Source organism: Stylophora pistillata, chromosome 13 (genome assembly GCF_964205215.1).
Source record: "Stylophora pistillata chromosome 13, jaStyPist1.2, whole genome shotgun sequence".
NCBI lineage: Eukaryota > Metazoa > Cnidaria > Anthozoa > Scleractinia > Pocilloporidae > Stylophora > Stylophora pistillata.
Window position 1 is genome coordinate 945,457 of NC_142531.1, and position 21,948 is coordinate 967,404.

Below are 21,948 nucleotides of genomic sequence, written 5' to 3' on the forward strand. Positions count from 1 at the left end.
TTTTTGCAAAATTTTCTTTAGTTATTGCTGCGCGTCTTGTGATAACGCCTTTTTTTCTTTCTTTTTGTAGCACCACATACACTGGAAGAGAAAGATTCTGAAAAACCCCCTCCTGGCTTCCCAGGGTTGGAAACTATGCTTCCGCTGCTGTTAACTGCGGTTCATCAAGGACGATTAACGATCGATGTAAGAGTCAATTCTCATTCCTTAACTAGCATGCAGTACATTTTACAGCCTTCGGCAAACAGGGTCAGTAGGAAGCAGGGTTGGAACACTGATAAGGATAGTTTCAGTTTCACAAGTTTCCCCTGGATCTCCAGTCTTGTCAAATGTAGCTGGGGTTTTTGTATGTCTGTGAGTTTGCTCCGATATATGGTAAAGGAGTAAATTGTTATTAAAAGGACATCCATTTGCCCCACAGTAGGGAAGCACTGAATTGAATATTTTAGAATTATTTGGTTTGCTCTGATTTTTAAGGACTGCAAGTAATCTTTTTTTCTTGACATAAGTCTTACCAAATCAACAGCGGCCTCGCAAATGTGTTTTCAATATCTAATTAGCCTTGGTGCGGTTTATCAGCACTGCTTTATCTGTTGGACTTAAGAGTATCAGTGATCCTTGGGAATGTGTAACTGACGTGTAGATGTTAAAATGTGTGTTAGGACATAACCCTTCGATTGTGCACGAATCCACGAAAAATCTTCAGCCTTCCCGAGCAGAAAGATACATACGTTGAGGTCGAAATTGGAGAAGAATGGACTATTCCGTCCGCCATGACTTACTCTAAAGCGCAGTGGACACCATTCGCTGGAATGAAAGTCAATGGTTGCGTCAGAAGAGTTGTGCTAAGGGGTGAAACTGTGGTTATTGACGGAAAGGTGCGTATGACGTTTCTTTCTGGTTTCTTTCGGGTTTTTTTTTTTTTTCCGTTTTTCCTTTTTCTACAGGTTATTTTACAGCCGATTAGCATTATTCCCTGGCTAACTATATTAAGTGACTAACGCGGACTCTGGATCGCCAGTAACAAGCAATTGTTGGTGATCATCAGATTGATACAATTATTGTAAACATTGCAGGTTCTGGCGGCACCCGGAGCTGGACAAGATGTGCGCATGATCAGTGCATTGCCACTTGCGCCACCCGTCTTCCAATTGCCACCGCAGGTTCAGATACCGCCCCCCAGTCCGAGGAAGGTGTCAGATACTCGTTGGGGCTTTCCACCGTCTGTACATCGGTTTGTTGATACGCATTACAGCGGACCAGAACCTCTCAGCCTGCCTGTTGGAGGTATTTGGGCTCAAAATTAAACCTTTTTTAAACTTAAGCACATATAGCACAGAAAACGTTTCGCGCCAAAACTGCTGCTTTCCCACGTAGGGGCCATACTTTGGAGAAGAGCACCTCTTCTTACCCAGAATTACTATAGAAAATTACCGTTGACATGAGGTCGTGTCCACCTGGTAAAAATGCTTCACCGAACTTTTTATTATTTTAACTTGAAAAAATGGCACCTGAAAGGTAACGCTTCGAAATATTTTTGCAATATTTTGCTGGCAGAGCAATGACCAACTGAAACAGAAATAAAGCGCTGAATTTTCCTAGAAAAACTGTCGGAAGGAAATGAATCAGCCTTTGAAGTGTGTCACTCAAGTAAATGTGAGTTTTATTCCCGTTACTTGAGGGCCCATTTCCTACTCCCATCCCCTTTTTCACAAGTTTTGCTCTTTTTGTTTTCAGATGGGACCCCAGAGTCCACACCGCATTCTCACCACACCCCTCCACACCCAGTGTCGCCAGGCATACATTCTCATGCACCAGTGACCCTTCCCCGTATACCACTCCATGTGTTCTTGGGTCATCACATTTTGAGTGCCAGCAAATTCACCAGAGAACAGGTAAATAAGTGGCCACCTTTTCCTCTTGAACAGCAAAGTGTAGCACCAACATACAAATTTGCTCTACTTGTTTTCATAAATTTGCATTCTCCTAACTTCCTCGGGAAAAACTCCCAGATATTATTTTTTGTGAGCCTGACTCCTCAAGTATGGACTGACACAAACGAGAGTGCCAAAATACCACCTGGGAACTAAAAAGGTCGAAACTCCAAGATTTAGCTCGTACTCTGCAAAATAAACAAAAGTAGATTAGCCATCGAAATGCTCTACTATGGAGCGCGTTGTCAAACTATCATACAGCTTAAAGCCATTGAAGGAAAATGTTATTGAACAACCAGATTTCAATGTAATCTTGATGGAATCGTAAAGACGGATAGTAAAGGCTAAAATGGTTTTTCGATGGGTATGATTTTTTATAACGTTAGCATTGATTTTTATTTTGTATAATCATGTTTATTTCTCATAATTGAAAACACTACCTACAAGGAGGTTTCCACCTCAAGTCGTTTTTTGGACAGATGAAGGATGTAGTTGTTAATGATAGGCTAGGAGTAAGAATGTCCTCATGGCGTATTTTCTTTACACAGCTCCATTACCTGTTCAACGTGGCTCATCAGATGCGGCTGGTTGTTCAGAGAGAAGGAGTGTTGGATTTACTGAAGGTAGTACCTTTGGGAAAGATAGAACGGTCGGCGTAATTTAGTTCTGAATTCCAAATCGTTCAGGCTCAAGCCTTGGTCAGGTCATTGTTTGGAGTTCTTGGCCAATATTCGTATTTTTAGTTTCCCTCTCCACCCATTAGTGTTGATAGGCACTAGTGAATCGTCAGGGAAACCTGATGAAATGCCCCCCCCCCCCCCCAGTTGAAGGGGGGCAATGTACTAGAATCTCATCCAGGGGACAGAGGGTAGCACTATTCTCAGCCACTTAATGCCACAGATCCTTGGATGAGCTTGGATTTTAGCCAGTTGCCTCTTCCTCGAACTTTCGCTCGGATTGGTTGTCGGTCATCACACATGGATAAAGTTATCAACTTGCCAACGGATGAGAGACTCATTGGTTTCCCTTTTGTTTTTATCCAGGGAAGGGTAATGGCATCGTTGTTTTACGAAGTAAGTACACGGACGTCATCGTCGTTTGCTGCAGCCATGCAGAGACTGGGTGGATCTGTAATTTTCATGAAGGAACAAGATTCATCGGCCAAGAAGGGAGAAAGTTTAGAAGGTAGTGTTTGAGGACACAGAATATTGGTTAGAAAATTTCCCTGAATGATGACGTTTCGAGAGAGTAAATGTTGTTGCTTGTGTGATGTTGGGTAGAAAGTGGCGCGTAAGCGACAGTGATAGTCACACCTCTTAAACCACAAAATAAGTAAGCCATCGAATTAGTAGCCTTGTGCAGCTGTTTCGGCCTGGTTGGGCCTCACTTTTATCTATAAAATGATAACTGACAAGGCAGTCGGTTCTGACAAATGCTAATATTTTGAAAAAATAGACTCTGTTCAAGTGATGTCATCTTACTGTGATGTAGTGGTGATACGACACCCTCAGCCTGGAGCAGTACAGGTGTGTTGTAATCCTTTAGTGCTTTTCTCTTAATATAACTGTTAGTCAGTCTGTCTGTCTATTTCTGTCTGTCTATTTGTCTGTCTTTTTCTATTTCCGTCTGTCTGTTCCTTTTTCTGTCGGTCTGTCTGTCCCTTTTTCTGTCTGTCTGTCTGTCCCTTTTTCTATCTGTCTGTCTGTCCCTTTTTCTGTCTGCCTGTCCCTTTTTCTGTCTGTCTGTCCCTTTTTCTGTCTGTCTGTCCCTTTTTCTGTCTGTCTGTCCCTTTTTCTGTTTGTCTGTCCCTTTTTCTATCTGTCTGTCCCTTTTTCTGTCTGTCTGTCTGTTCTGATAACTGTTAGTCTATCTGTTTGTTGATCAGTCAGCCACTCAGTGGGTCCGCCAGCTATCCCGGCCTTTAGCAAGTTCTAGTTGGTTATTACCTAAGTGTCTGTGTTTTCCTTTTTTGTTGGATTTTATGCTTCTCTCCATCAGAGTTGGTTAATTTTGATTCATGTTGTATGAGGATTGAAATGTGTTCAAACAATTTACAGAAAGCTGCCGAACACTGTCGTAAGCCAGTCATAAATGCGGGCGATGGAGTTGGAGAACACCCTACCCAGGCCCTTTTGGATGTGTTTACCATCCGTGAAGAGATTGGTACTGTAAACCGTCTGACGGTGAGGAAAACGATCTGGTCTACTATTTCAGTAAATGAGAGTTTTGAGGTGACCTAGATGATCATGTGGAACAAATCCACAATGTCCTGATAATTTTTCGAATATCTTCCCCGGACATGCTATGACCTACCTGCATAGGTTTATCTTAATGGCGGGTACAGGTGGCTAACCTCCAAGCCAACCGCTCATTGATTGCTGACAACTGATGTCCGAAGCAAAGAGGTGGTAAGGGAAGGTTACACTGTTGGTGTTGGTGTGATTTTTAGTCAAAAGTCCACGCTTTCTCGAGAAGGTCCCAATAGCTAATGTTTGTTCTTGCCGGTCGTGTTGCAATATTCAGATGTCTGCCCTGTACCTTTCCCTGTCGATTTTTTAATTTCGGATAAACACAAGACTAATCCTATTTGATGAAGTTTTGGTTTGTTTTCATGTTCAAAGGTGACTATGGTCGGAGACTTGAAGAACGGGCGTACTGTTCACTCATTGGCCAAATTGCTCTGCCTTTATGACGTCACGCTCCGTTATGTTTCACCTGCGGCTCTGTCAATGCCTGAATCCATCAAGGAGTATGTCCGAAAGAAAGGAATACATCAGGTGAGTGACAGCTGTAGTTGCCGCAACGACAGTGTGCTGCGTCGAGTGTCGATTGTGGGTAAAAACACCCTGAAGAGTGTTGTATTGATGTTGGGGGAAAGTTACCATAAGTGGCAAACAAAATTGAGAAAGACCAGATCTGAAGTTTGTTTTGGTGATCGTTATGAGCAGAAAATGTTGTGCAGATCACGGAAAACATGTAGGAGTCATGTTTTTCAATATCACTTCCCAAGACTGCAGTGTGACTCTGAGTTTGACTGGAAGTATTGATCTTTTTAAGAAAATGCACCAAGAGATGCGATTTTACTAACGGAAACGCGTTAGGGCTGTGAAATGGGAGCCTCTATCGAAAACCGACAGAGATAACAAGAACTGAATTGTTATCTAACAGGATCTGATTGGCTGATTCTCTTCTTTTCAGGAAGAATTTTCAAGCCTTACGGATGCGCTTCCTGACACAGATGTTCTGTACGTGACAAGAATTCAAAGGGAAAGATTTGAAAGCCAAGAAGAGTACGAAAAGGTATGTTTTGTATATTGTTTTTTCAGTTTTCATTTTTGCTCGAGATGTTCACAACTTAAAAAAAAATATGTTCTTAAAGTAAGGTTAAGTGATCGTTTGATCGGCTTCCTATCTTAGCTCTGTAAGCAACAACTGGCAGACTGACTGTCTAACGTATTTTGTTGTGGATTGTCTATCTCTCTGTCTGTCTGAAGTACCGTTTATCTAACCGATTGATAGATCGATTGATTGATTGGTTTGTTGGTTGATCGTCATCGTCAGGCTTACTGATTGGTTTAGTTATTAACTGTAGATGACAATCATTTGATTGATTGACTGATTGATGGTTCAATGGTTTGGTTGATTGACGCTAGGTATTTGGAAGCTATGTTATCACACCACAGATTCTAACAGAAGCCAAGGAGAAGATGGTAGTTATGCATCCTTTACCTCGTGTAAATGAAATCAGGTAAGTTACTGTCTGGGGCACGTAGTGCGCCTTGTGGAAAGACCTTTAAAATAATGTGTGGCTTTCGTATTTTGTTCAAGTTGTTTCGGCTGGGGAATCAACAAAGTCTGTGTTTGTATATTTTTGCAGCGTGGAGGTTGATTCCGATCCTAGAGCGGCTTATTTCCGTCAGGCTGAGTACGGCATGTATATCAGAATGGCTCTGCTTGCCTTGGTATTAGTAAAGAGCTGATGGCTTGATGCTGGTATATGGAGGTCCTCTTTCATTCTGATCTTATCCAATCCTTATTCCGGTGAAGACTCAGTAAAACTGATCCTGTGGCTCATGCAGCTTGTTAAAATTTAGCCCAATTTGTTAAAGTTTGTTAACAGCAATCAGTTTAATCTTCTCCATCCAATGTCATCCTCGCTCCTTCGTAGTTTATCATTTCTTTTGTATCATTTTTCTTGTATCATTTTTCACATTCACCAATATTTTGTAGTCTTCTCCAATATAAGGGAGTTTTGCATGTCGGAAAACGCGACTCGATCTCGTAACGTAACAGCATAAACAATCTTAAATTTAAACAGTTAAAGATTTACAGACAAAAGGTCTTACATTATATAGAGAGATAGTTTGGTTGTGTAGACAAACGCTGGAGGAGAAAGGATGAACCACACGAAAATGGCTTAGAATGGAGAGCATGACTGAAAACAGTTTCCAGATTATAAGCAAAGGATGGAAAGCATGAAAGAGACTTAAAATCACAAACGAGATCGATAATCCCTTCATATATTGTTCCATAAAGTACCAACTAAGAGAAGTCACCTTCGAATCGTGGCGGTGAAAGTTAGCACTGTGCGCAAATTTCGAAAATAAGGAACCTTCTGAGCTGGAAATTAAAAAAAAAAAAACAATTTCCCTTTTTAGGCAAAACACACTGATATTTGTAACTGACTAATTACTGTAGACTTTGTCTCTGACGAAACTCAACTTTCGTCTAATATTTGAATAACTTCTAACCGACTATTTCTGGTGTAGAATGTAGTTAGCGAGGGAAGAGATTTTATAAAGTCATTTAGCTGCTTAGTTTCAGACTTATAACTTTCGGACTGTGCAGTCAATCCCAAATATCATAAAAATGAAGAAAATGAAGGAAATTTACTCTAACCATTGGGCAGAATAGCTCACTTTTCGTTGTTGTTTCGTCAGTGTTTGTTGGCGAGTGTGGATAGACAGTTCAACTGAAAGCATTAGACAATTTTGCTTCAGCGATTCGAATAATTATCCTCTAAATACCCTATTAGTGGGGACGGTCAAAGATTGGTCTTTGAGGAAAATATTCAGTTCTCAAAGTCGATAAAGCGATTGATTTTCACTCAATTTGTGTTGGATTGACATATTTTGGAAAACATATATTATTGAGTGAGGGGGGCAGGGGATTCAAACTTGATCAATAACAAGTTCAGTAATGGCCTTATTAGCTGACGGTTAGAAATTAAAGTGTTACATGAATCTTTGCTTCACCCAGTTTAAAACGCTGTTTATATCGACTTGAAATGGTTTAGGCAGTGTGTTTAGAACTTGTGGGAAATTGGGAGAGCTCGGTAAAGCACACACAAGCACGTTATTTGAAGACCACAGCTTTATTTTCTGCTTCTTCATTACAAAATCGGAGTTTTCGCGGGGGATGATTTAGCGGAAATAGCTCTAGAGATTTTCATCCCTGTTCATGAGAGAGAGTGGACGTGAGGTGATGCAAATTCTTATCGAAACCATCCTCTCTACTTTGTTGAGAAATTATTCTGTTTGGAAAGTTGCCAAGCAATTGGTAATTGTAATTGCTTCTTTGGGCTTGTATCTTGTTTGCGGGACCAGTCGCTCGAAGAATAACTCCCTGTTCCACGGCTCCGTCTGTTGAAAGTTTCAATAGCTGGAATTGCTGATAGATATCTTTCCTGTGTTTTAGGCGAAAGGCTGTTTTTGTGCGGCGTAGATACCGAGGAATGTTCTGAGCGAGTTCGGTCGTGGAAGGAAGCTCTTTTTTCACTAGAATACTCGGCTATCCCGTTATTAGCGATTCCTCTGATGCCGTAAAAGTAAGGCATCTCGTTCACACCCCCATACGTAACTCCAACTACGCCGAAATTTATCCCTGGCTGCGCGGCAGTGCCAGCCTTACTCGTTCCTTCATTGGCCGTGGTTTTAAAGGTGTGATCGAGAAGAGTTCTGTGAGATCCCGCTGTGAATTCTTTACCAGCCGGTCGTCCAGTTTGGTTGAACAGCGAGGCGTCCTCAGTTCCAAGAGCGCGGTTATTTGGGAGTGAGCGCCTCGATGACGGTGTTCTGGTTATAACTGGTCTCTCGACTCTTTTCACGACATTTGTCGATGGCAGTAGATGACTGGTATCATGTTTAAAGTAATTGTTCAGAAAATGCCTTGAGGCTTCTCCGACGTAGGCTGTGTGCAAGTTGTGCGTTTTCAAATGATCTTCGTGAAAACGATTCTGCGATGCTGATGCTTTTAGAATTGACTTGTAAGGGGCAACACTCTTTCTAGGTCCCAAAGTAGTCGTTGAAGTCATCCATGTTTGCGTGTCTGCCTGTTCCGAGCTTGCAAACGAAGATTTGTGAGAGAAAGTTTCAAAGTTTGCACCTGTGTTTGGCTTGAGGGCTGATGTTTTGTTCGCTGACAAAGAGTTCCCTGCTACGCCGTTTCTTGTAAATAGCACACTCTCTCGCAAACCCACGGTGTTTTCGTCGCGAGCGGGAATGTGAATAACCCATGCCTCATCTTTGAAAGACACACGCTTCGGTAGCTTTTGCGGTTCGGAAAGGCGGCGATTTCTCAAAGTCAAAACCGATCCAGTGGGATCTTTGTAGTTCATAGCTACCTCAAAATTTTCCTCTTGTTTTCCTTTTGGTACTAGTAAATATCAGATTTTCAAGGAAAGCTAAAAACCGTTAAAAGGAACGCATCCTTTGGGGGAAATTGACAAGTGTATACTGACTCTATGCCTTTTGTTTACTCAAGGAAATTCAAAACAAAGTGCTAATTAAGCGTTGACCACGAATGCTAATGTTTGTTTATGTTAATGTTTGTTTATACTAATGGACAGAATCCAACCAATAAATGATTATATTAATCGAGGAGTACAATAGCCTGCGTGCAGACGGACTTTCCTTTGCGGTTCCTTCGTTAAGTCCTCAACGAAGACTTAACGAAGGAAAGTCCGTCTGCAGGCTAGGAGTACAATCGTGCTGTCGCTCTGTGGGGCGTGACGGCTTCTAATAAATTTATGGTAGATTTGTTTAATTTGTGTCATCAAAGTGAAACCGAAACCAACAAAGATATTACTGCTTAACTTTGGAGAATTTACAATTTCGGAAAGAGCAAATATTTATGGCTCTACGTGTTTAAAAACGAACGAAGAAATTTTTTAATATTTAAGTTTTTCCTAAGGAATCAGGTTGGTAAGCTTTTATGTCGTGCAAAAATATTTCAAAATATCGTAAAATTATCTTTAACAGATAACAAGCTAGTTTGGAGGAAATTACTCTCTTGGATACAAATTAATCTAATGTGTGTGTGGTAACAAGCTTGCCCGCTAATTTCAGCCATGCATGCACATTTTGTGTTGAAGAGCATAAGCAGTGCAATACTAGGGAATCACCCTGATCCATGCATCATCATTAAATCACACAAACAAATAAAATTTTTGAATCTGTTTATAAAGGAGAAGTTTATTATTCACTTCAACATAAACTACTCTGAAAGCAAATACACAAGTGCTTAATTAAAGGGAAAATACAGGTCGGCTTGGTTAACATACAAAAGCTGAGTAAAAGATACTGCAGGGAATACAGCTGTACATAGAACAAAGGGTTTAGGGGGGTGAAAGCCACTTACAATTTGTTATCACAAGGTCGGTAAAAATGTAGCATCTCAATATTGGGAAAACAAAAGCTAAAAGGACAAATCTCAATCAGGCATAAAAGGTGCCAGGACATCATCTCTAAGTTCACTTCCCCAGTGGGTCAGTTGATCCTAGAAGACAAGCACAAAAGAAAAAAAAAATTAACGAATGAACAGAACATTTGCTCCCCTAAAACCCATAAATGGAGGGTTGGGGCTTATGCCTCAGACAAATGTTGCTTTAGGGCTAACTCTGTGACCAGGAGAAATGAAAACAATTATATCCAGGTTGATATCAACTGACCAAGGAACCTATGGAGCCCACCTTGCCCACTTAAAGCTACTCCCTCTGTTGCTTTGGCCTTTTTCTAGGCCAATATCCTGGGATTTTGAACCCACACTTAATCAGTTATGAAAATGTAATATTTCATTTTCCTGTCACAATGGCACACATACATCTTGACTCTTGAACAGCCTAATACAATCAGAGTTTTTTGAGAAAAAAAAAATTGGAGTTACTGCTGATGGATCTAAGTATACATGAAATATCTATCGTTTTCAATTCAATAGTTTAGAGTGTACGTTCAAATAAAAAATAATGCTGAGAAACTCTTCATACTCTTAGAAAGAGGAGCCAAAAGTCAAAATTTCATAGATATTTACTTGTGGTACATGAAGACAAAAACTTGACATCTTGAAGACTGCAACTTTACTCTTTTCAGTCTGTTAAAAGAAGAGAGAGGGAACACATCCTCGGTACTCAAAAACTTTTTTTTAAAAAAATACAGGAATAAAACACCTTGAAATGGGTCAATAGCTTTCACCCACACACAATTGGTTTTGGTCCTCATATAACCAAACATACTTAACTAAAATCTGATGAACTTAGTCATAATATTCCAGATTGATGTTTCCTAAATTAAATGCAACATGAGATTTGATAAAAGTCTTTTTTGTTTTTGACATTTTTCTGTAATGACCAGTTACAATCAAGAGATAATAAACCTGTCTGTTGATAACACCTGTCACAGAGAAAACTAACTAGTCTTCCACAGTAACTGCTCTATTTGAGAGAAAGCTGTTTGTAAACCTCTCATGTTGCTGGCTGCCAAAATGTTTGAGGGATAGCTAACATAATTTCTTCTTTTGTCTAAAATATGCTTAAATATATTTGTCCTTAGAAATGACATATCTGCATCAAAGTCCACAAATTTCTTCAAGCTCTGTGCTTAATGATTGCATTTTCCATATTTTTATTCAAAATGTCAAAACACTTTTTCTGCAAGACTACATGTACAGTACCAATACTGACAAAGCTACAATACTATCATGTAGCTCAATAACCCACAGTGTATACCTGCAAATGATGTTTGTCAACAAAGAGAAACAGTGATTGTGATGGATTGCTCAGAATCAAACCAGTGCCCTCCTTTCTGGTTAAAAGTCGTAGCAACTGTTTCTCGTAGTCATGGCTTTCAAATTCAAACTTGCCCTAAAGATAACAACCAAACAAACCTGGCATCACTTAAGTTGTGCATGAGAAGTGTAAAACTGTTGTGGACAACAAAGAACTCTACATCAGAAACAGAGTACTATTTACAAATTTGGGAGTCTTCACCAACAGTTGTACTTACCCCCAGCCCTTAAACTATGGTTAATATTACAGAATTTCACCTGAATGAGTCTGTAATCAGAATGTTCTTCCCCTTTCCATCGTGAAAATAGCAGGCACACTATCCTGTCAATGTCATTGCGAGGCCACAAAAAGAAATCAATTTCCTGCACACATCCAATGACATCCTGAGTAATGATCAAAAGAGAAATGTTACCCACTTTTGACAAACACAGAACAAAGGGTTAAACGCTTCTTGTTTTATTCCATAATAATAATATTCAAAATCCAATCTGTGCATTACATCATTTTTACTGACAACTAATGAATCAAGGAGGTGGGATAAAATGCACTAATTAAAATTAATTAAGATAAAAAGACCTAGCCAACAGACAGTCAAACTTAGGGTTTTATTCATACTTTTCTTAAACACTGATATCTTGGAGCATGAAGTTGAACAATGTCTTTCTCCAACAGCTGTTGTGAGCTCTCAAGGGAATACACCTCTTCCTTCAAAAGAAAATATATGATCTGCTTGTAATACTCTTATAATTAACTAAGCATTAAAATAGGAGGCTCTACACTGGCATTTTCTGTCTCCTATGGTGGTTACTGGCTTTCCACTTTAAAATAAGATAGAGGCTACTGTGTAATAATTGTTACAGTGGAACCTCAATTTAACGAAGTGCCAAGGGAATGGGGAAACTGTTTCGTGATAGCGAGGTTCTGTGGCATACATTTTACTGTGACTTATGGTAGCTGAACACAGTTTTTGCACACACTTTTGCTGATGCAATTCAGTGTGCTCACAGGGATTGCAAAACACAAACATGCCATCAATAGAGTGGTCATTTTATTTACTCGACACGTACCCGCACTATCTGTGCTATATTTTTCTCTATAGTTGGTGCAGTATATTGAAGGCTTTAATCTTTTATTACAAAGGTATGTTAGAAAAGTTAACGGTGCAGAGAACCCAGCAATTCTCAGCTTTTTAGTTGTTACCGAAAGAACCTAGTTAAATGCAGCACATGCGTGGTAAGCCAAAAAAATTGTGATTGAATGGAAAATTGCTTTCTTGTAAATATGCCCATTTCTTGAGAACCACTCATTAGAATTTCATGAAATTTGGCATGAAAATACTTCAGGAAATAAGTAACTGGAGTATTGAGAAAAATTGATTTTTAACAAAGGAAATTCTAGATAATCGAGTGAACCTTCAACAAGGGATAATTAAAGATCTCTGTTAAATTGTTAGCAAAATGGTGTCAACTTATAAGTATTGTTATGAGCTTGTTGCATGCAAATTATAAAGAAAATCTAATGACTAGATTTCTACAAATAAAGAAAACCGATTTTAAAGGCCTGTTAATATTTATTCATGTCGCCATGGTAATGACATACGTCAGCTTAACTATAAAAAAAAAACAAAATTTGTGTTGTTGACTTGCGTGCTGTCAGTTTTGGCAACCAAGGGATTGGGGGTTTTAGAGAAAATGGTGAAAGAAACACAGGTATCAAAAACTGTGTTCAGCAACCTTAACTTGTGAGTATCTTTACAAGCTCGCCATGGCAATGACACATACGTCAGCTTAACTATCAAAAAAAACAAAGTTTGTGTTAACTTGCTTGCTGCCAGTTTTGGCAACCAAGAGATCCAGGGTTTCAGAGAAAATGGTGAAAGAAACAAAGGTATCAAAAACTATGTTCAGCCACCTTAACCAAGGCTGAAACTGAAGTAACATTTGTTATACTGAGGACTTTGTTATATAGAGGTTTGTTAAGTCGAGGTTCCACTGTAGTTGACCCTCTGACTTTGCTTAGTGATTAAGACAGAATTTCTCCTTACATTAACAATACCACATAAATAAATGAGACACTCAGGGGATTATTAATTGATCATATACCAAGTTCTGCAAACTAACATTATAAGAATTGTGCAGTGAACAGTTAGGAGAATTACTCATTAGGTCTTTTGAGTGAAGGGTTAAGTGCAATATGATGCAGCTTCCAGAGAACAAAGGACCATTTTCATGACTGTTTTATCAGACCATATCTGTACAAGTGATGTGTGAGAACTTAAATTAACTACTATTCCTAGAAACCATTTATACCTGGACACCTTTCAAGATGCTGTCTTCATAGTTATTAGTCATGACTGGGATCACCTCTGCCACTTCAAACAAGGCAGACTTCTTCTTCTGCAACAAATGACATTGATTTGTTTAGAGGACTGATGCATTTAAATGTACATTTCTTTCAGTAGGTGGGTATTTACATCATCAGCAATTCTCACAACTACAGGACAGTAAAGAACCCAATGTTACTACAACTTGTAAATTGGTCAAAACACCAAGAAGTTTAGATCAACTGATCAATAATAAAACAAAATGACAATTTAAAGCTGACTCCTCAAAAATTTAATTGTCTAGAAAATCTTTATGTTTTGGGAAGTTTAACCCATTAACGTCCAGTGCGCCCGTATGCGCCCATGGGGACCCACACCCTTTCTACGCCCTGTGACGTCATCACTTTTAACCCTGGAGCACAAATTCGAGCACCTACTTAAACAGGTTGAAAATATCTTTCAGACGATACCAGAATGAGCGCAATTGAGTGGAGGAGATTGGAGAAATAGCCAAAAAACCGTGTCACTTTGACCTGAAAATCTGCACGAAGATCGTGTTTCACTACCCACCTACCTTTCCGAGCATGTGCTTTGAAAATAATGAGTAGTTTCTGAAAAATCTCTACATCAAAATGAAGCCTACTCAATTTCCAGCAAGTGAAGAGAAACTTTAGGCAAGGAGAGGGGAAAAAAAGGGCAGGAGAAAGAGAGAAAAGTAGAAGTCGTAAGTGGGGCATGACTTTTCAACCCAAAAACTGTCGAAATTTTGCTCTCTGCGCGTGCCCGAGATTTTCAGGCCGCCATTTTGCATTTGGATCGAAAGGCCGTCGAGTGCACGAGCTGTCAAGTGGTTTTTGGTAAGTTTGAGCTTTTAAAACCACAACAGCGACCCGAAATCTGCCCGACTAGCTTCAAAACACAGTTTTCCCCAAAAGCTGCGGCCATTAATGGGTTAAGGTTTTGGGGAATGAGTGGAAAAACAAAGGGGTGTTTCACTTCACCTGCAGGTATTAATTATTGCTCAATCAGTCTAATTGTGAATTAAAGTGTTCAACTACATCATCCTTTAATTAGCAAAATATAATATGATCAACTGTTGCCAAGAAATATAGTTATATACACTGATTAGGGAATTCCAGTTATTAAAGGACAATTTTGACACGTATCTTTGAGTGAAAAAAAAATCTTTGAGTGGCCAGGTCTAGCTTTGGAGTGATGAAGGGTGAGAGTTCTTGACTCCTGGATCTTTAGTGCCTCATTCTTTTTTTTAGGCTTACAAATTTTAACGTTAATTTTAAAGGAGAATCACTTGTCATCTGACAAATGAATATGACATCTGTTTATCAGATTTTCAATCAACACACATCTGCATACTATAGCTTGTCGTATAATCATGTAATGTCGTCATTTTAATTATTGTTCTTTGCTCCATTGTTTTTCCGTGTTTCAAATTTTATTTAACATTGTTACAGACTAGTTCTCCTGCACTGGCATAACCAACAACATTCGAACTTGCAAGCAAAATGAAAGATATGTAATGACACACAACAGAACTACATGTAATGACTTAATAATAAAAAGAATTTAATAGAAATCTTTTTTCGCTACATTAAAATTGCGTGAGCTGTTAAAACATTCCCTTATTCAAATACTACACAGTCACTTGGTAATTACTTACCTTATCTTTAAAAACCACTGCAAAGTACATTTTGAAGTCAAATTGCTCCGCGAAAGATTCCCGTTTTCGTCGCAATTGCGACCGTAACCGGTTGAGTGTTGCTGATTTCCTTGAGGCAGGGTCAGCCATTCGTGATCAAGGAATGTGCAACTAAGGAAAACTTAGGGTTGTGGCCCAAAAAACAGCAAACTTTTGTAAGCTGACAGTGTAGGTAAGCTACAAGAGGCTCAGTTAGTAGTTAACTGACGAAATTCCTAGGGAAGACTGTTATAATTTAACCTGACATTTTTCGGAGTTATTTTATACTGTCTTGAATTTTCATTTTCGGCATTTTGATGATCCTCACAGCGCCTCAATGTCCTAATATTCATGAAAAGTTCTGTTCTGTCTGTCCGGATTTCTCACCACGAAAAATGAAAAATATGGAGTCCCGTGACGTCATGGCCTCGGTTTCAGTTTGTTACTCTACACCATCGTCTATCGTAGTTTGGCTCCGTCACGCAACACAAGCAACTGTTTCCCATGGCGCTCGAACCACGAAACCTGATAATTGCTGTTGTTTTCGCCTCTGGCTGCCTAGTTCTTCTGCTAGTGGTGCAAGTCATTTTAGTGTTCATGAGATTGAAGCCGAAGAAGAATCAAAGCCCACGGCATGGAAAGGTTGTCCTTCATCAAATGCCTCCAAATTCCCGAGTTTTAAATGTTTCTCCACCTTGTCTCAAGCTAGAGACCTATTTGCGAATTAACAAAATCCCCTACGAAAGCGACTACAGTTTTAGAATGTCGAGCAAAGGCAAAGTGCCGTGGATTGAATACAATGGAGCGACCGTGGCCGATTCAAACTTAATTGTTCGTTTTCTCAACGAAGAATTTCAATTCGACCCCGATGCCCATCTGAGTGTCGAAGAAAAAGCCATCGCACATACCATGCTCGTAACCCTTGAGGAGAATACTTATTGGTATGACCTCTAATAATTAATTTATTTGTGTTTATTTCAAACTGTTTGTAACAAATTCTTGCATCCTTCAACTATGCAGCTCTTGCAGCCATGGGGTGTGGCACTGCAGGAACGAGGTGAGGGGGGAGGGGAAGTGAATGATCGGTCATCGAGCTTCCATGCTCGGCTTTCGGCAAGAGTTCCATATAGCCCCATACATTAATTATGCATAGAGTGTTGCAAAGAAACCTTTATATTTGGTATTTATGAAATGGACTGCATAATTAATGTATGGGGTTAGATGGAACTCTTTCCCAACTTTCTCTTAAGATGAACTGTTGCTTTTCAATAGGGGTGGGGGTTAGGTGGAAAATGGAAGCTGGTTGCCCATTTTCACTTTGTCAAAATGCATAATCAAGGTGGGAAGTAGGGAGGTGCATCAATTATTTTTCTCAAACAGGGATATGCACAGAATTAGCTTATAGAACAGACAATTTTTTGGAATTTTTCAGGCAAACTGAGACACATTCAAGTTACATGCGAGGGAAGGAGACCAACAAAATATATTTTTAAAAGAATAAGTTATGAATTTCAGGGTTTTTTCCCTTTTCTTTAAATGTCTCAAAATGCCTTTTTGCTGCAAATTGGTACTCCCGTACTGCATTGTAGTAGTTCTCTGTGGTCTTATGCAATTTTCTATTTAATTGTGCAACAGGACTCTGCTATATCACAGCTTTGTGACTGATCTGGCGGACACAAGGTCAATGTCACCTCTGTTGGGACTAACACCAACTCCTCTAAATTACATTATGTCGTGGATAGTATCTCATCACCTGTGCCAGAGCCTCTGGAGTCATGGAATTGGGCGGCACTCTAGAGAGGAAATTTACAGCATTGCAGAGAGAGACTTGAGGGCTGTATCACAAGTGTTGGGAACAAAAAAGTTTCTTATGGGAAGCAAGCCATGCCTTTTAGATGCTGCAGTATTTGGATTGGTTTCAGTATTCCTTTGGAATGTTCCAAACAGTCCACAGGCAAAACTTATTAGGTCAGAACTGAAGAACGTGGAAGCACATTGTTATACCATTAGGGAGGAGTATTTCCCAGACTGGGATGAATTAATACTAAAAAACACAAACTCTCTTGATCATTAAATCTGGTTTATTGTCTATCATATCGCCAGTTTTGTTCGAATATTGACTGTCATTATCCATACTATACCTATCAGTACAAAGTAGATTACTAAACTTCGATGTAACAGTTTTTTCTGTACACAAAAGCCTTTAGAATACTACAAAGACATAGATGATATGTATTGTGACCATTTCTGGTCTGCAGTTGATTATTTCACTACTACTACGGAATATCATTTCACCCATCTCAATAGTTATACAGAATCGTCTTCTAAGAGACAAATCTAGTGGTTCAGGTAAATCAGATTTAAACCTGAGTATTTAGGTTGTGATATAATCCAACCCTTCTACCTTGCCTCACAGGGTGAACCAGTGGTGTCTTGACCCTTTAGGAGTGACTAGCATTCAATTTCTCCTTACAATATCAGCCCTGAATTACACATTGAGGTTATGAGAATAAAGAAAATGATCACCAACTAAAGATGCTCTAAACTGTCAAACAATTTCTACATGTCAGCACTCAAGGAAATGTATTGAGAACAGTATGGAGAATATGCATACTAATCTTAAGGTGTGAATGGTTATCTCTACTTTGATCTTACTGAGCCCTTTGTAATCAAAGTCTCCAAGCTCTAACGTGAGAGTGCAAGTCTCTTCTACTTCTGACTCTGTACATTCATAGGGATTTGCATCTAGTTCTCCTAAGACATCCAACACCACGCAAAATATGCACAAAGAATAAAATTGTTTTGTTGAGTTGAATGCAGTTGAAAACTCCATCTTATCCTTTTTCTTTATTGTGGCTTGATGCTCCTTGCAAAGGAGGAGAAGAATTGCAAACCACTAAGGTTGAGCTCACCTATGAAAAGGGGTTATTTCTTTTTTTTTTCCAAGTAGCATTATGTTTGTAACTCTTCCAATTATTGTGAACCACACTAAGATGGTTTCATTGTGTTAAAAGGACCTCCACTACAAGGATGACTGCCACAATGCCACTGGCCACTTTTATACACAGGCCTTGGTACTGGTAAATCATTTTCAGGGCACTCTTCCATAGAAATACACTCATCAAAATTACAAGCAACTTTTCGACCTTGATATTCATATTTTGCCTTCAATACCACATAACCACGACTCTTTCCCGTAGCACTATCCAGTGGTAGCATTGATTGGAAGAGCACTTCCATAGGAACCCAGTAGGGCGGATATTTGAACCGGGCTGTGTCAAACATCAACACAGAGTTTGATTCTTTGTCCATTGCAGCAATAGGACTAAAATGACCGTCGCCAGTTTGTCCCAAAGTTTTCCTCGAGTAAGAAATTGCCATAAACTCTTCTGGATTTTCCTCATCAAACGTTTCCCTATTAACCTCCTTTCCACCAGTGCAAACTCGCTCTACAATCTGGATAAATTTCTCGTATTGTTCGTTCGAGTCGTTTGGTCGAACAAGGGTCGCGTCAGCTCCATTGCATTGTGCTAAACAAACAAATTCTTCCAAAGTGATCCCTGATACTTTTATGTCTTCTAAAGGACGGCAACAATCTAAGAGTTCCTCAGTAAACCATCGCCAAATAGTTCTCCAGATACGTTGAGGATCTATTCGCAGGGCATTTAAGATGATCGCTAAAGTACTAACCCCACAATAAGCTGGTTCGGCTTGAGTATTGAAGCACGAAGACAAAGATAGGTATGGTACAGCATAACCAGTTTGCAGAGCACGGCAGAGGCGAGTTTTCGACTCCGTAGATCGGTAGTCAACCAGATTTTGAGGGAGAGAACGCCCATAAAACGTTTTTAGAGTGTTAGAAGACATTGTATCTGGTAAATGATCCCTGTTTCCCGAAATTTTTCTCTTATTCGCTTTGCAAATGTTTAAAGAACACACAGGTAACTTTCCCCAACTACGTAAAAGGTACATCCCAGACACATTCCCAGTTCTTTCCGAGCCTTGGCTGACTCGACTTGATCTAGTCTGGTGGTGTAACAATCATATAGTGTCAGAAAAAATAGACTCGTCGAACCCCAAAACAAAACTGAGAACACATACAAAAAATCAAACTCATCAGAAAATAAAGGTATAAATAAATAAAGAGAAATAGATTATTAAAACTGACAATAAAAATCTTCAACTGTACGCTCATAGCCTTGGGATAAACAATAATGCGCGATTCCTAAGTTAAAAAAAAATACTAACTTTTTCAACCGGAGGTGTTCCACACAAAAATTAAAAATTTTTCCTCAATAAAGAACCAGTAGTTTAAGTATTTTGATGATGTGACAGTGTATTGTTTATATGCAGCATACCTTGGGAGGCAAACCAACCGCCTTTAACACTTGCTGGTGGTCAAGATATTGCTTATCGGAGTTTAAAATTTTTGCCATTTGACGGCAGACAGATACCTCAATGAGACCCTCAAATCAATTGAAACATTGGGCTTTCTTAAGCTTGAACGTATCCAGGTTGAAAAGGCTTTCTTTTGATCTCAAAAGAAGGCGCCTAACGTTAGCTAATGCATGTGACACGGTTTACGGATCTCCGTTGCCTCATTTTCTTGTTGACTACCGATCTAAGGAGTCTAAGACTCGCCTCTGCCGTGCTCTGCAAACTGGTTATGCTGTTCCTTATCTATCCTTGTCTTCGTGCTTTGGTACTCAAAATGAATCTGGTTATTGCGGAGTTAGTACCTTAGTAAACATCCTAAATGCCTTGCGAATAGATCCTCAGCGTAAGTGGAGTCCTCTGTCAGACTGGCGATGGTATACTGTGGAACTTCTAGATTGTTGTCGTTCGCTAAAAGACGTGAAAAAATCTGGAATAAATTTGGATGAATTTGTGTGTTTGGCAAACTGCAATGGAGCAGTAACGAGACTTGTTCGACCAAATTACTCGAAAGAACATTATGATAAGTTTATTCACACTTTAGAGCAAGTTTGCACTGGTGGTAAGGAGTCTAATGAAGAACTTTTCGACGAAGAACATCCAGAGGAGCTTATGGCAATTTCTTTTTCTAGAGAATCTCTTAGGCAAGTTGGAGAAGGCCACTTTAGTCCTATTGCCGCCATGGACAAAGAATCAAACTCTGTGTTGGTATTAGACACGGCAAGATACAAGTACCCGCCATATTGGGCTCCTATTAAGATGCTTTTCCAATCCATGCTACCACTGGATAGTAATACTGGAAAAAGTCGAGGTTATGTGGTTTTGAAGGCAAAACAAGAATGGACATATGGAAGTGGTTGCCTAAATCATGGCAAAAAACCAATTCAATTTTCTTAAGTAAGAAACACAGTCTTAGTATGAGTGATAACAAAGTCTTAAGCTGATGCTAATTCGACTCTTAGTTAAATTTTAATTGCCCTTTCATGGTACCTGTTCAGTGAGCGAAAACGAAGTTTGTTTGTTGTAGAAATGTCCTAGTATTCATTCCCAATGTTACTTTACTTTAATCGGTATTTTCTCAATAAACTTAACACATATACAAAGCTGAGGGGAAGGCCAAGAAACAGGAACAGGTTCCCTTACAAAAGGCCACCCAAAAAAGAGAAACACTGCACATACCTATCTATATTTATAATAATAATAATAATAATAATAATAATAATAATATTAATAATAAATGAGTTAATTCAATGTCTAACTGGTATAAATACGCCTTACAAAGACTTTTAAAATCAGAAAGAGACTCAGACTTTCTGACATGCATAGGTAAATAATTCCAGGCTTTAACTGTTCTATGGAAATAGGAATATTTTAGCATGTTTGTTCTCGCATATTGAGTTTTAAATGACAAATCAGCATTTCTTAATTCATATGCTTCATTTTTTCTGAAATAATAAAACTAGATAAGTTAATATTTAAGAGTCCCTTTCAACATTTTTAAAAGAAGATTAAGTCAAGTATTGACTATGTAGTAGCTGCCGCCGCCGCCGCACCGTTTCCTGTCGCCCCCTCGTCGCGGCCCGTTTTACTGATTGAACGCCTGGAATCACGTTAAACTGGATTTCCTCTGAGAAAGGGCTAAAGCGAAAAACGTCAGCTTTGGAATATGTACGGTGGCCAATTCATTTTAGTTTATATTATAAAACAGTGGGTAGCATCTAAGGTGCGCTCTGATTGGCTACTCAAAGTTTTTACCTCCGAGCAACTCGTGAAGGATTTGCTTCTGAAAATATTATAATCGTCAAAGAAATAGATAATTTAAAATTATCTTTCGGTGCTACATCATCTCATTAGTTTAGTTTCTATTTAAACAACTATTCACCTCAGTGGAGGAGGCTAGCGGTGGATAGTTTACCGATCCCGCGTCGGAGCCGCTTGGCAAATATCTACTGCTAGTCTCCGCGGCTGAGCGGCTTGCCAAATATCTACAGTGCTAGCCTCCTCCACTGTGGTGAATAATTGTTGATCATTGTTTCCGATAGGCAAAGTTCGTCATGGGGTTTCGCTTAATTTACTCCTTAATGGGGCGAAGGCAGACTTCCAATACAGGCTGGCTTTATTGACGGTGTCAAGGTATCGCATATTTACACTTAGCGGAAGGAAAACCCTATTGAAATCGTCAAATCAGTTGAGACAGTGAGCTTAATTAAGTCTAAAAGAAACGAGGTTGAAAGGCTTTCCCGTAATTGTCACAGAAAGTGCTTGATGTTGGCTCTTCGTCTGAAACAGTTTACGGATCTCCGTTGCCTCATTTCAACAAACCGCTACTTTAAATTATACTATTTGCATAATAATAATAATAAAGTATTATCGTTTGTCTCGCGATGTACTCACTTGTGATGTGAATCGCGATCTTTCGACTGCATACGGCTAGTCTTCATCAGGTGATAAGATTGACTGGTTTCGGGTCTTCTTACAAAGCAACATGCTCCGCTGTAAT

The 21,948-nt window shown here is 39.3% G+C and overlaps 5 protein-coding genes and 1 pseudogene across 7 annotated transcripts in view; 3 read left to right on the forward strand and 3 right to left on the reverse strand.

Moving 5' to 3' along the window:
- Window positions 1-7,177, forward strand: part of LOC111336945 (multifunctional protein CAD) — a 29,250-nt gene extending 22,073 nt beyond the window's left edge. For both annotated transcript variants that reach the window (XM_088742527.1, XM_088742528.1), the window contains 12 exons: window positions 71-186; window positions 663-878; window positions 1,077-1,287; window positions 1,738-1,895; window positions 2,483-2,557; window positions 2,978-3,119; window positions 3,390-3,460; window positions 3,992-4,117; window positions 4,556-4,711; window positions 5,133-5,234; window positions 5,588-5,682; window positions 5,812-7,177. In XM_088742527.1, the coding sequence (XP_088598653.1) occupies window positions 71-186; window positions 663-878; window positions 1,077-1,287; window positions 1,738-1,895; window positions 2,483-2,557; window positions 2,978-3,119; window positions 3,390-3,460; window positions 3,992-4,117; window positions 4,556-4,711; window positions 5,133-5,234; window positions 5,588-5,682; window positions 5,812-5,914 (1,571 nt within the window). In that variant the 3' untranslated portion in view covers window positions 5,915-7,177. The remainder of the gene's footprint in view (window positions 1-70; window positions 187-662; window positions 879-1,076; window positions 1,288-1,737; window positions 1,896-2,482; window positions 2,558-2,977; window positions 3,120-3,389; window positions 3,461-3,991; window positions 4,118-4,555; window positions 4,712-5,132; window positions 5,235-5,587; window positions 5,683-5,811) is intronic.
- A 112-nt stretch (window positions 7,178-7,289) lies between these two features.
- LOC111336953 (uncharacterized) lies at window positions 7,290-8,809 on the reverse strand. Its single transcript, XM_022943142.2, has one exon. It carries the CDS (start codon window positions 8,548-8,550, stop codon window positions 7,447-7,449), a length of 1,104 nt encoding a protein of 367 aa, XP_022798877.1. The 5' UTR covers window positions 8,551-8,809; the 3' UTR covers window positions 7,290-7,446.
- A 577-nt stretch (window positions 8,810-9,386) lies between these two features.
- LOC111336960 (uncharacterized protein C6orf62 homolog) lies at window positions 9,387-15,406 on the reverse strand. The gene is made up of 7 exons (XM_022943148.2): window positions 14,997-15,406; window positions 13,305-13,391; window positions 11,611-11,700; window positions 11,253-11,378; window positions 10,936-11,070; window positions 10,242-10,301; window positions 9,387-9,710 (listed from the first exon to the last, which is right to left on the reverse strand). The coding sequence occupies exons 1-7, from the start codon at window positions 15,123-15,125 to the stop codon at window positions 9,645-9,647; spliced, it is 693 nt and encodes a 230-aa protein (XP_022798883.2). The 5' UTR covers window positions 15,126-15,406; the 3' UTR covers window positions 9,387-9,644.
- A 112-nt stretch (window positions 15,407-15,518) lies between these two features.
- Window positions 15,519-17,829, forward strand: LOC111336956 (failed axon connections homolog). The gene is made up of 2 exons (XM_022943145.2): window positions 15,519-15,955; window positions 16,650-17,829. The coding sequence occupies exons 1-2, from the start codon at window positions 15,519-15,521 to the stop codon at window positions 17,086-17,088; spliced, it is 876 nt and encodes a 291-aa protein (XP_022798880.1). The 3' UTR covers window positions 17,089-17,829.
- LOC111336955 (uncharacterized) lies at window positions 17,078-19,859 on the reverse strand. 2 transcript variants are annotated; one of them, XM_088742529.1, is made up of 2 exons: window positions 19,754-19,859; window positions 17,078-19,040 (listed from the first exon to the last, which is right to left on the reverse strand). In XM_088742529.1, the coding sequence occupies exons 1-2, from the start codon at window positions 19,763-19,765 to the stop codon at window positions 18,003-18,005; spliced, it is 1,050 nt and encodes a 349-aa protein (XP_088598655.1). In that variant the 5' UTR covers window positions 19,766-19,859; the 3' UTR covers window positions 17,078-18,002. The 2 variants fall into 2 exon arrangements, with proteins under 2 accessions (XP_088598655.1, XP_022798879.1); XM_022943144.2 differs by having other exon boundaries at window positions 17,078-19,101.
- Window positions 19,400-20,922, forward strand: LOC148717214 (uncharacterized; annotated as a pseudogene).
- Window positions 20,923-21,948: the final 1,026 nt, after the last annotated feature.